We start from the raw sequence: 14202 nt of genomic DNA on the forward strand, positions 1-14202 counted from the left end.
TTAGCTAGTGTTCCATATGTTAGCAAATGAAATCTAATAAAACCTCAGTTGTAAGTTAAAAGGAGGGAGGGGGTGGTGTAGTGTTTGTGTGTCCTTCTTAAATACCTGAGTTAGATGTTACAAGTGGCAAAGATATTAGGGACATTGGTGAGGACCCCAATCATTATATCCATAAGGCAGCAAATCCTATAGATGATTTTACATGGTGTTCTTCTATAATGATTATAAATTCTCTGGTTTGTTACAAAAAGGTTTCTCTCTGTAACCAGAGGGGTTTCAGTCACACTTTACTGAATAGGCCCACCAAGACTAAAACAATGGTTTGAGGTTGCTCTCTCTCTCATGCAAAGGGAGCTTGCAAGCATTTCCCATCATTCCTGCCCTTTAGTGGTATCAGTATGATGTGTAAATAATAAATGGTTTATTTATAATGGTACTAAGTTAGTAAAAAGCTTAAGATCTGAGTGGAGATTGAGTTGTTATTGTTCAGTGATCTGTTTTGATTTAATTCCATAATGGTCATACCATTTAAGAGTATCACATGGTAACTATTTATATAACATAATATCACCTACACACCTTCAGCCATATTGTTAACAAACAAAAACTGATCAGCCACAATATTAAAACCAGCTGCCCAATATCCCCCTAAGGTCTCCCTTGTGCTTCCCAAACAGCTCTGATGAGTCAAGATATGGACTCTACAAGATCTCTGAATGCCCTGTGGTACCTGGCACCAAGACATTAATAACATATCCTTTTAGTCCTGAAAGTTGCTATATGGGCTCTCCATGGATTGTATTTGTTATTACTGTACATCCCACAGACGCTTAATTGAATTGAGATCTTGGCAACATCATGACCTCTTTTCATATCCCTCAAACTGTTACCGAGTAAACTAGCAGAAGCCAAACACAGAGAGATGGATGCAGGTCTTCAGGAAGTAAGACGTCTTTATTAACATATCGATTGGGCCTCAGATGAACTACTGTTCCAAAAATATTTGAGAGACCAACACATGGTGTACATTCCTTATATAGCTACACCCACATATACCTTTAACCAATCAATGAGCAGAATATAGACTTGTACATCTGGTCAAACCACATGGCTCATCCAAGACAAAGGAAATAAGTGCAATTTCAGTTCCTGCATTCCTGCACATGCTCAGTACATTGATGACAGTATCCTAGCTACGTGTAGCTAACTGACACAACACACATATGCCACATGGAAATCTTGGCCTACTAAATTTTGACCATGCTGGATTCCCATCACAAAACCATTCCTGAACATTTGTTGCAGTGTGACAGAGTGTATTATTCTGCTGTAAGAAGCCACTGCCATCAGAGAACACCAGTGCTATGAAGGGGTGTACATGGTCTGTAACAACCTCTAGGTAGGTGGTATGTGTCAAATTAACATCACCTGAATGCCAAGACCCAAGGTTTCCCTGCAGAACATTGGCCAGAGAAAAACAATGCCTCTGCAGACTTGCCTTCTTCCCACAGTGCATCCTGCTGCCATCTCTTTCCCCAGGTAAATGACGCAAATGTGCAAGGCCTTCCACCTGATTTAAAAGAAAGTGTGATTCATCATACCAGACAGCCTTCTTCCATTATAAAGGGATGAAGGGAAGCAGCACTTTCAAAGTGTTCTCAAATCTGTATAGTGTTGAGGTATTGTGTAATGAGAAAAAAAAAAAAAATGGAATATAGTGTAGTATCTCTTGAAGCTGATGAAAAAATAAGTAACACCATTTTTTGGCTTATGATCAGCTCCAGATATTCGCGTTTGTGAGGTATGATCCCTGTCTGTGGATATGTGGATGGTTCCAGGGAAATCTGCCACTCTTGATGCCAAATGGGATGAAAATAAATGGGGTGAAAATAAAAACAGAAAAGAGCGCTCTCTGAATAATTAAAATAAAATAAATAAAAGTAGTTTTTTCTCAATCCTACACAGCACAGGTGGTATCTTTCCCACAAAGGAAATAAAAGTGTGATTAAAGCAGTAAAACTAGTTTTATTTAAGACAGGAAATAATAAAACCTATATATATATATATATATATATATATATATATATATATATATATATATATATATATATATATATATATATATATCATAAAAACACAAATGTGTTTCACCATATAGGGCTTTTTCAAAGTGTTCTAGCTCAATGGACCAGTAATGTTTAAAAAACAAATGGCCAGATGATGTCAAAGATCATGTGACCAGCATATAATTACCTTAAAACATAAAATTAAATATTCGACTACAGAAGGGTATGATAGTATATGTATAATGTGACCCGATAATTCAAAATTTAAGTTTGAAGCTGAAATAAAATATATAGGAGAGAAAGGGGGCTTGGTGACCTTAAAATTGAAAACCAAGATGGCTGCCGAGGAAGTACCAATATGAACGACGCCAGCCAAAAGCACATGGCTGGTGCGGCTAAAATTACAGAAAATAGTGATAATAGGTATGATGGGTGCATAAAGGAGTAGGGAGGTGCCCTGTGTGCAAAATTGCTCTAAACGAATTAGAGGAGAGCGGGGGCGGCACATAGAACTTGGTATCCATCTTAGTTTTCAATTTTAAAGTCATTGTAACAGATCACCTGGCACCCCAACTGGGCACCTGCTCCGACAGATGCTTCCTAGCTGATGCTGAGGACTATAAGCACTGGACACCACACGCACCAGAGACTCCACAACCGCCATAGCTTAACTGGAATCTCGCCGTCTTCCTTCCACCTCTGGCATCCAAGACCGTGTGGGAAAGACCTCTCCTCCAGGTGAGCGTAGCAGGAACAGCTCTTAGAAGAGCTAGGAATTAGAGCCCAGGGGAGTATACAGAGTATAGCAATCCCCAGTGTGAATATAGCAGTTCCCCTCCAATCATGAGACAAGACTACGTGTTGAGGGTCAAACAGGAACGCTTTTCCTGTTTGACCCTTTTACACAAGTTTCCCAACAAGGTTGACGCCCAGGTGGACCTTGTTGGGCACAGCAAAATTGATCACAGGAACCGCACTCACTCCCAGCGGCCACAGGTGCTCCGGAACAGGACCAGCAATCCCAACACGTCAAGGCAGCAAGAAAGATTCCCAGGCACTCAAAACGTGAAAGCCCCAGGCAGATTTATTGCAACAAAATAGACAGCTGTCTATTTTGTTGCAATAAATCTGCCTGCGGCTTTGAGTGCCTGAGAATCTTTCTTGCTGCCTTGTTGGGCACAGGACACAAAACATGCAAGCCAAAAAAACAGCGTAACAATGAAAGACACTCCAACATACATTACACAATCCCTCCCCTCTGCCTGTGATACAATTAAGGTAGATAATACAATAACTTAATTATCCCTAGAAAGAAAAAACACACATTTACACAAAGTCTAAAAAACACCCCAAATCCCATGATAGCCCTGATCTGAGTGAACAACATATCCAAAAATCACCCAGATCAGAGCAGGGGTTCAGGAAATTCCTGGAAGTCTCTTTTTGACTGACCGCACGCATGGTTTCATGCCCAAAACAGCTCCAGAGAATCAGGGCTTGTGGCCTGTCAAGTTTGGTAGTTTGCAAACGAACAAACTACCAAACGGAGTCAATAGTCTTACCCTGGAGCTTGTTCCCTTCACCTAGACCATGGGTCCTCAAACTCCACCCCCCCAGATGTTGCTGAACTACAACTCCCATTATTCTCTGGCTATCTATGTAATTCAAAGAATCATGGGAGTTGTAGTTCAGCAACATCTGGGGGGCCGGAGTTTGAGGACCCATGACCTAGACGAATGATCTCACCGAACAGTGCCCTTCTAAACTGAATAGAAATGAACGCAGGCGATGATGGAAGTTCAGCAGTTTTCGGGAGTTTCTGTATCCGATTTCAGTTCCATGAGTTTCATGCCCAAACACCACTGTGTGCATTCATGCGAACAAGATGGCCGCCACCTTGTGGTTGTTCATAGGAATCGCGGCCACCCAGACGAACAATTAGAACACTGCGGTGAGAAACGTTCCAAGTTGTTAATAGATGTTAACAAGCTTGCTCGGTTTTTCGGTAAACGAACCATATAGTCCCAATTGCACAAACATAGCCTGTTTAAAGTATATTAACCAGTTCTGTTGCAGGGGTCATAGTCACAGGGTAAAAGGCTGGCAAGTAGTCCCCTCCAAACACCAGTGGCGAAGTTTCTTTCGTCACAGTCATCTAGTCCCCTTTTAAAATTGAAAACCAAGATGACACCAAGTTCTATGTGCCGCCCCTGCTCTCCTATCTGTGACATCTGACTGTTTTGTTTTTTAATTTGTTTTGCTAGTTTTTAAACAGGACAGGTCTATTGAGCTTTTTTGCTATATATTAGTTTTGTTAAATAAATAAATTAAATAAAACTAGTTTACTACACTTGGACCTGATTTTATCTCTGAAGATTTATCCAGAGGATTCACACGTTTATTTCCTTTGTGGGGAAATACTACCTACTCTGTGTAGGATTGGGCAAAACCTACTTTTGCTCTCCTTATATCTATTTTATTCTAATTATACAGAGAGCACTAAAACTATTCGGTTTTTATTTTCATTCCATATACTGATGAACTCCTACTGCCACAACGCTGCACACTAATGATAAAGATCCCTGCATGTTTGGCATCAAGAGTGATGGATTTTTCCTGGCAGAATCTTCATTTAAATGACTAGGACCATCCACATATTCACAAGCGGGAATCATATAGCCCAAGCGCACATACCTAGGGTGGATCATAACTCAAACAAATTGTAAGTGTTACTCTATTTATTTTTTCATCAGCGTCAAAAGATACTACACTATATTCTGTTTTTTTTTTTACTCATTACTACCTCAACACTATATGAATTTGAGAACAATCTGAAGGAGCTGCTTCCCTACACCCCTATATGGACAGTACCAGGTCACGGCCAGAAAGAAGAGACTCTGGGAAGCTGCCACATTCATAGAATAAATTTGCCAAAATCCTATTGTTTTATCAACATTCTTCCATCACTTCATAGGCCAGTTCTGACACTCATTGAAGGTGATTTCGGTGGTGGACAGGTATCATCATGAGCACTCTGACCAGTCTACACAGCCTCATAAGCAGCAAACTGTGATGCACTTTTCTAGCATGACCGGCATTAACTTTTTTCAGCAATTTGAGATATAATAAGCTCTTCAGTGTGATCGGACCATATAGGCTAGCCTTTGCTCCCCATATGCATCAATGAGCCTTGGGTGCTCATGACCCAGACGTTGGTTCACTGGTTGTCCTACCTTGCACCACTTTTGGTAGGTACTAACCACACTGCATATCAGAAACACCCCACAAGACTTACTCTTTTGGATATGCTCTGACCCCGTCGTCTAGCCATCACTATATGGTCCTTGTCAAAGTTACTAAGATCTTTATCTTCCCCATTTTTACTATTTCCAACACATGAAATGACTGTTAACTTGCGGTCTAAATATTCAGGGCCAGATTAAGAGCCCAGTGGGCCTCATGCTGACAATTATGAGGAGCCTTAATACAGAATTTTATCGATCAAAAACACTAAAACAGTCATACCTCTGAAGCGTTATGTATCTGGAGGAGATGTTGCCGGAGGGAAACTCATAGGATGCAGCGATAAGAAAACTCAGTTTCTCTTAAAATATGCTAATCTCTCTCTAATTCATGCTTTCATCTTTCAAGTAAATCCATACCCCCTAACAGCAGTGTCTAGTGAAGCAGGAAGTCAATGGGCGGTGTAAAAGGGTGGGTCAATGACGCGGATCATGTAACCAGAACTTCCAAAAGGCATGAACATGCCCATAAAGGAAGCGTGTCTGCCCAAAGAATTGGAAGGTTAGTCTGGCATGAATGCATGTCAGGCTACCTGTCAATCATGCATGCTGGCCAACAGCATTGTGAGCTTGGCATAAATGCGCCTAATGATGCGCTTGCTCCATGCTTTCTAAAGACTGTCCCCTAGCACTCACATGTCCACTTGTCTCCTTACCTTCTTACTAGCAGGCAGAAGCTCCTGTTATACAGTCTGAGACAGAGAAAAGGTGGATGTAGTGAGTGTAGAAGTAAGGGAAGATGCCACAGTGTTAGAGAGACCAAAGTCAGCATTACCTTAACTATATTCATTGTCAGCCAGTCCACACAAGTTAGGGTTGCCACCTTTCTTGGAAAAAAATACAGGCGTTACTAATTTGCATAACTAATTATGTATGCGTGACATCATAAAATCACCAAAAAACTACTTACAGTTTGATTCTGATGTATAGATGGATTGCTCCCAGTGTCCCCTAGTGCCTGTTTCCCCATGTCACTAGGGGACACTGTGAGACATGGGGACACTGAGACACTTGGGGACACTGGGAGACTTGGGGACACAGACTGTGTATTACAGTGTCCCTATGTATCACAGTGTCTCAGTGCCCCATGTCTCCCAGTGTCCCCTAATATCTGTGTTCCCATGTCTCCCAGTGTCCCCATGTCACTAGGGGACACAGAGACATGGGGACACTGAGAGACATGGGGACACAAACACTGGGAGGCATGTGGACACTGAGAGACAAGGGCACACAGACACTAGGGACACTGGGTGACATGGGGACATAGACACCAGAGACACTTTGGGACATTGTGTCCCTATTGTCTTAGTGTCCCTATGTCTCCCAGTGTCCCCAAGTATCAGTGTCCCATTATGTGTCTGTTTCCCCATGTCTCAGTGTCTTCTAGTGTCACCATGCGTGTCTTTTCCCCCATGTCTCCCAGAGTCCCCTAGTGTCTCAGTGTTCCCGTGTCCCCATGCGTGCCTGTGTCCCCTGTCTCCAAGTGTCCCCAAGTGTCTCAGCATCCCAAGAGGTCTCCCTGTGTCCCCATGTCTCACAATGTCTCCTAGTGTCTCAGTGTCCCCATGTCTCCCTGCAGCCTTTACCCCATCCCTCACTTCCCTGAGCTGTAGGCTGCCTCTGCAGGCTGGGAGCTGCTGTCTGGACTCTGTGCTGTGTAGCTGCTCCCCCGCAGATCAGTAGAGAGATGCAGGTATATGCTGTAACTTCCTATCCCTGCCTCTCTCCACACACATCGGTGCTGGTATTGCAGAGTAATCTCTATTTATACTGAGAAAAATACCGGCATTTTTTTTGCTGGTATTACTGTAATATCGGCACCGGCCAGGCAGCCTCAAACAAATACCGGCCAGGTGGCAACCCTAAGGGTAGTGTGTAAATCAATAGGCCTAATTCCATTGGCCTGGGCCTGGAGCTGCAGCTCCATCAGCCCCTATGTTAATCCGGCCCTGAATATATCCCACCCCTTGACAGGACTGGTGTTATTCACATTACCATTCAGTGGTTTAAATGTTGTTGTTGTTCAGTATTTAGTGATAATAAAACAAAACAACATTTTGTGTTTTTAAAACGAGAAAAGCAAAATTAGGTCAAATAATATCATACATTTTATTCTGGGTATTGCACAGATACAGACTGGACAATAAACAAACAGTAATTTGCAACATAATCTAACTTAACGATCACACTGTGTCTATTCTACAAACATCCTTCCTACTAAAATACTTATTACAAGAAAACAGTCATATATTCTATGTTTTAAATTATTTATATTTTATTTTACTGTGCACAGTTTGCAAATAATTCCTTTAAAATGTTCAGACAAACTATTGGCTCAGCTCCCACTTACACACGGCAAAATCCAATCCTATATCCAAACACATGTATCTTTCTTCTTACAGTGGTAAAAGGGAATTAAATTTGCTTAATTCTCACTTAGTATCTGAGCTCATAACTATATCTTTCTAAGTTACACAAGGAATATGACATGATCCATAACTAGACATTATCAGCCAAGACATTATTGGCATTCAGGTTTTCAGAATTGTGTTTTTGTATTGAATAAGAACAAAGGGAAAAAACAAAAAAAAAAAGATTAACACTAGAGTTAAAGTGAGGTGTAAACTCATTCAAATGCAGGTAAATGTATGACTGTTGAATATCATAGCTAAACAGTGTTCCATGCAGAATAAACAAAGCAACACATAGGATGCCATCTGTCTCAGTGACTAAGTATTAACAAGTAGAGGTTTGGAGACAAACAACTTGCTGTGATGTGTAAGTCAAGTTCCAAATTATGTCATCACATAAAACACAGTTCCTCCCCTAGAGGTTGCTATTATCTATGCCGACCATCTGCTTCTCAATAGCATCTTATTTTCACGAAGGACCTGGGACATGATGAATCGATGAAGCATGGAGAGAAGAGTGATTTACAAATCATACAGAACCTCCAGCACTACAGAAAGTGACCAGGCCTGGGTTTCACAGCTAAAAGGACAATATTGACCGTTCTCATTGGTCAGTTCCGGGAGACCTTTCCAGGAAGATCTGATGAGAGAAAGCAATAATTAATCTTTGCAACACACACACAAGTATACATTACCTGAAGCAACTAAAGTATTTTATGATCAATTAAAGATAAGATCAAGATTTCTTTCCTCAGCTAATTTGTACTTGATGTCACCTTCATTTCCAATGACGTATAATTGAATCTTTCATAACACAAGTCATGTTTTTAATGTTATTTATACTTTTGATGAGGTATAAACAAATGCTGTTTCCAATACAAGTTAGGGTATGCTTAATATTAAAATGAAGTATGACAACTTTAATTCAGGTGATTAGGCTATATAAATAAGTGTGTTAATAAATCTGCTCTGAGTTTGCTTGTTTTTTGGTATCCTGAAATATATATATTTGTGGCATATTATTATTTCACACAATCAGCTTTATAACTCCTTAACTCATTTTCACCTAATCTATGTAAGCTCCAGCAGCACTGTAAAATAGGTTAATAGCATATCTGAGTCACATCTCGAAACACAGTAACACAGCAATTACAATTAAAGGTGGTTTAAGTTTTGTTTTTGAAACATTCATGCTCATTCTAGAGTCATTTACTTTTCTTAAAAAGTTTTACATAACGGTCTTGTTCTAAAAGAAATTAAATTAAAAAAAATGTGTCATGGTTACTCCAACCCTTTTTGAAAATTATAACGTTTGACTTTGAAGCACTTCTAACTAGGTCCCTCCTGGCGATCCTTTCTCAAAGAGGAGCATTTAATTGGACCTTTCTCACCAGCTCTGTGCACATGCGCATGCTCATAGCCATGGAAGGGAGGGAAGAAGGATGGACATCTGAGGGCTTTATTTAAATATAAACAAAAATTATTAGATTACAAAACAAAGGGAGGTAAAAAGACCAAGACCAAGCTTCCTCTTGCAGGCAGTGGAGAAGCTGACCACATCTGTCGCCAGCGCTGACGAAAGATGTAATTGTTTGCCAAGAATTTACATCAGACAGCCGGAACTAGCCCCAAGCACATAGTGTAAATATTCAGTATGTGCAGGGTTTCAAGCAACAAAACTACACATACAGACTCCTACCACCATGACCACATTTAAAAGGAAAAGTGGTCTTGGTGATTAGAGTAACTCTTTAATGTCAATGGGAGTTTCAGATGTCCTTTGTGTTGTATTTTACAGTGAAAAAGGTATACAGCAACTTTATGTATTCAGTAACAGCACATAAGACATCATGTGGATAAGGGTTAACAGGAGTTAATATATTAGCCTTCTGAGGGTCATGTGCTTGCCTTCATGCATAGGATATCCATTACATCCCATATAAAGGGTCTCAAAATTACAAAAGAATGACATTGGAGCTAATCTGCTTGTCACAATATACACAAACGAGTTGGGACCAAGCATATCAGCTGTGTCTCGATGAATGTAGTGCAATACAATATAAGTGCTCATATTTAATAGGGGGTCAATCGCCCCTTCTCAGTGTAATGTGTTTTCTTACCTTTCTAGATGCGTGTAATGACGAGATAGGCAGTTTTTCACTAAAAACACTGTCTTTTGATACGATTCCTGGCTGATCTGCTTTGCAAAATACAACTTAGCACGCAGGAAATACCCAATGGGCCAAAGCCATTCCTAGAAAAAAAATATGAAACCATATATTATGTTTACTGTTCTTAGCACTTAATGTTTGAACGCACAAATAATTTTGAACACAGTCTCACCGGTCCTTGATGGTAGTTAAACCCTTTCGCACGATTATAGTTGTCATTATCCAAATTGTTGTCATAGACTCCACAGTACACCATGTCACTGAAAGAACAAGGAAACAAAAACCTCACTCATCACCTTTTAGAATAATAACGGATTTCCCAGAATTTCAGAGCTTGACAGTTCATAATCCAAATTAAGCAAAACACCTGTGCTATTAAGTATCACTCCTTTCAAAATTCACAGCAACAACTCCCAACAAGGCATGACTTAAGGATCGCTAGTCAAAAGCACACATAGATAGTTTACTATCTCAGTTTTAACTATGCTAATAAAACATACCAATCGAAGACTGGATTTATTATGTCTTCTAGAAAATATTTGGATTGCCGGACTGTGGTGATTGCAGGGTTTGCGCTGAATTTCGCTGGATTTGTGGCAATCAGATTACGATACATTTTAGAATGAAGAACAGTGTTTACTTTTCCGACCAACATCTAAACCAATCCAGTGTTAATCAGAATATACTCTGTGCACTGGAATGAGTTCTTGACTGGTCAAGTCAGCATAATACCAATATAGAAATGATTATAATTAAAAACAGAAACATATATATATTTTATTTTATTTTTATATATATATATATATATATATATATATATAATATATATATATATATATATATATATATATATATATATATATATAAAATATATATGTTTCTGTTTTTAATTATAATGTTCCTTTAATGTAAATATGTTTTCTTTAGTTGGCTGAGCTAGAATAAAACTTCTATTTCCTTATCTTTGAGGTTTAAACTAAGTTCTCCACAATATTTTTCATAAAAATATATTTTATGTAAAATATAAGAGTCATGTAATAAGGAATTAAATCAACCCTCACCCACTGGAAGAACAGTTATAGAGAGTGAGACAGAGGGAGATAACGTAACCAACTTGCTCATAATGTAAGTCTGTATTTGCCAACCAGCAAAAAAAAAAAAAAAAAAAAAACATTTTTAACTAAAATGTTATTTTCTCAAATTCTATAGACTTCTTAAGCACACTGGTTGGTTTTAGGAATGGAGTTAAATGTGTTTTGCTTCTTATTTTTCTGGATATTTAAAATGACAATGTATCTAAATAATACAGTGAGGTGGATAATAGACAGTTAAGTTTTGCTTGTGCTATTTCCTTAAGTAGTTTCCATCATATGTATAACTAAATCTCATATTCACTCTATTACATCTTTAATAATTTCTACTTTTCTTTGAAGGATCTATATTCCAAACAATTCGTCACTGAATACAGCATAATAATAAAAAAAAAAAAAAAAACTTTGTAAGGCAAGAAAGCTTTGAAATGAGTAAGAAATCCACATACTCTGGGTCCAGTGTTTTCATTCCTAAAGGACCCAGTAGCTTTTTCTCAACCACCTCCAGCGCTTTCCATGCTTTTTGTGGAGTAAACAGCTCTGGGGCCTAAAATACAAAAGAGAATGGTTAACCTTCGTCAAGTGAGATCCTGTTGTCCAAGTTAATATTTGAGCCACAAGTGATGGCTGCAAGGAGGATTAGAAGAGATGCACCTGGCACCACATGTGTATCAACAAACTATAGGCATACTTGGAGGTTTAGTGGAGATGTTTGTAATTGCATTTGTTTCTATACCTATGTGAGCAGAGGATTTAAATAGTTGTTGGATCAGTTTCTACAGTCCCCTAAGTGTAGCCCATTCTGTATATATAGTATTGTCCTTTGTGTCTTTTTGCAGCCTGCTACCTTCCGACAGCATTTAAGATGGCATTCCCATTTACAATTTAAAGTCAGGTGGTGATGTAATGCGACATAATTTGTAGGGCACCAAAATAAAAATGCAGAAATAAATAATATCCCTACATCACAAAGATAGATGCTACTTGAACATACTTTCAAATTTGGATTTTAAATAAAAATGTATTGAAAAGATGAGACGTTGCACTGAATGTAAATTAGATACAATTAGTTTACTTTTGCCCAATGGAAAAAAAAATAAATATATATATATATATATAAATAAAAACAAAAACTTTGCAAATTAAAATAATTTATGTTTGTGGCACTTGGGCCCATCCCTCATTGTATTTCCCAATTCTATTTCCAGCTTCCCTCAGAATCTATGATGACATCAGATATATGTAAAATTCTCTACACGCATTCACCCACTTCTATTGATTTTCTTAATTCTCAATTTAAAATAATATTGTGTGATAATGCTAAATAAAAATAACATTTCTATTCACACCAAGGCCAAACTGGAAGAGTAACCTTTCTTGTTCCTTAACTCTGGGTTATCATGAAACTGAATTACAGGGTTTACCTTCATTGTTAGACTGCACTAAATAGTAAATTGGTATTTCCTATTACCTTAGTTTTATCATAGCAGTGACTACAGGTTCAATCTGGTTACGTTACTCAGCTTTGTATAGGTTTAATCTAGACAAACATATTTACATTTACAACAGTGATTTTTGTACAATCCCAAAGTACACTTACCACGACCATGGCAATAGGGAAGTTTGGACGGAGTTGATAGTCACACCAAGGGCTTGATGCTCCATAACTGTCTTTGTAAATCTCACGCTTATGGACCAGATCAGGACGTTGCTCATTGGGGTCAGATGGATTATCGGACACATAGAAAAGCTTCTCAAAGTGGTCTTGGATTTGTTGGTTCCATTCAGAAAATGTCAACATAACCTCTTTTCCTAAGTTCGGATGAAAAAATAAAGATACAATAGAAAACTGCATACCGTGGGATTTGTGGCAATCAGATTACGATACATTTTAGAATGAAGAACAGTGTTTACTTTTCCGACCAACATCTAAACCAATCCAGTGTTAATCAGAAGATACTCTGTGCACTGGAATGAGTTCTTGACTGGTCAAGTCAGCATAATACCAATATAGAAATGATCCTCCAGTGTTACGAGAAGAATAACTTGGCAAAGCAGTCTTCAAACACTTAGCCTTACAATAAACGATATTATGCCACAGGATATAGGATGCACTGCAGTGGTTAAGTGATGCAAAAAGCATGAAACATGAAACATGTTGGCGGGGATACCTTTCATTATAGCACAGAAACTGTGAGCACCACTTATAATATGATCATTAATGGATGGTTTCCACTTGCATGAAATATTTTTCTTGAGGAAATTCATGATCTATAGTTAAAAGGATTTAAAAGAAAAATTGTAGATCACGGTAACTAGGTGACCTTATTAAATTTATAAAATGAATGTTGACAGTGTGGCCTAAAAAGTATTCTCTCTGCATTCCTTACAATACACACTTTATTATTATTTATTTACTACTATCCTTATATATAGATCCAATAATTTCTTCAGGGGTGAATAAGGCCCAACCTAAATGAGCTTACAATCTATAAAGAGTGAATAACCCCGACCCAGTCCATGAAGTTAACATTTCAAAGCACCCACATTAGCTGATCTGTTGGAGAGAAAAGGAGATAATCCACAGCGCGGCTGAACAAGTTTAAAGTATCAATCTTGCTATAGTTATCCATTTTAAATGTTTACAACCAGCTTGGTATACTTTTAAATGTACAGATAAGCCTGAACATTCCAATACTAATAATAAAAAAAAATGTTTCTGACTCTGCAAGGGACATCTTCAGTTGTTGTTGAACTACAAATCCCATGATGCTATGCTGGACTTAAAGGGATTGTAAGTTAAGTGCTCTGGATATTGCTTGTTGTCACTTCTCTACACAGCGTCTGGGAAATAGCAGTTAAGTACACAAAACAAAGTAAGAGTTATAATTTGCCAGAGGCGAAGTACTTTTCTGACACGTACCTGCTCGTTGCACCTTGACTCCTTTGAATGGATAGACATTTTTCTCACTCAGACTCTTCAACCAACGCACGGTAGATTTGCTAAGGCCAATGATTTCTACAGCTGAGCCATCTCTACAATAGAAAGGAATAAAATTGCTAAGTAGTGCCACCCAGTGGATGAACACAGAAACAGCAGTTATAGAGGGCTAGAAGAGCAAATAGTACTGAGAGCCAGTAGGTAGTGAATCCATAAAAGT

At 38.6% G+C, this 14202-nt stretch overlaps 1 protein-coding gene across 1 annotated transcript in view; it reads right to left on the minus strand.

Annotated features, from left to right (window-relative positions):
* Positions 1-7458: 7458 nt before the first annotated feature.
* The window catches only part of AGL (amylo-alpha-1, 6-glucosidase, 4-alpha-glucanotransferase), a 57273-nt gene continuing 50529 nt past the window's right edge, over positions 7459-14202 (minus strand). Inside the window, exons 29-34 of the mRNA XM_063426142.1 lie at positions 13965-14077; positions 12642-12853; positions 11491-11588; positions 10123-10210; positions 9900-10033; positions 7459-8419 (exon numbers count right to left, since the gene is read on the minus strand). Coding sequence (XP_063282212.1) covers positions 8302-8419; positions 9900-10033; positions 10123-10210; positions 11491-11588; positions 12642-12853; positions 13965-14077 — 763 coding nt within the window. The 3' untranslated portion in view covers positions 7459-8301. The remainder of the gene's footprint in view (positions 8420-9899; positions 10034-10122; positions 10211-11490; positions 11589-12641; positions 12854-13964; positions 14078-14202) is intronic.

Source organism: Pelobates fuscus, chromosome 7 (genome assembly GCF_036172605.1).
Source record: "Pelobates fuscus isolate aPelFus1 chromosome 7, aPelFus1.pri, whole genome shotgun sequence".
Classification (NCBI taxonomy): Eukaryota; Metazoa; Chordata; class Amphibia; order Anura; family Pelobatidae; genus Pelobates; species Pelobates fuscus.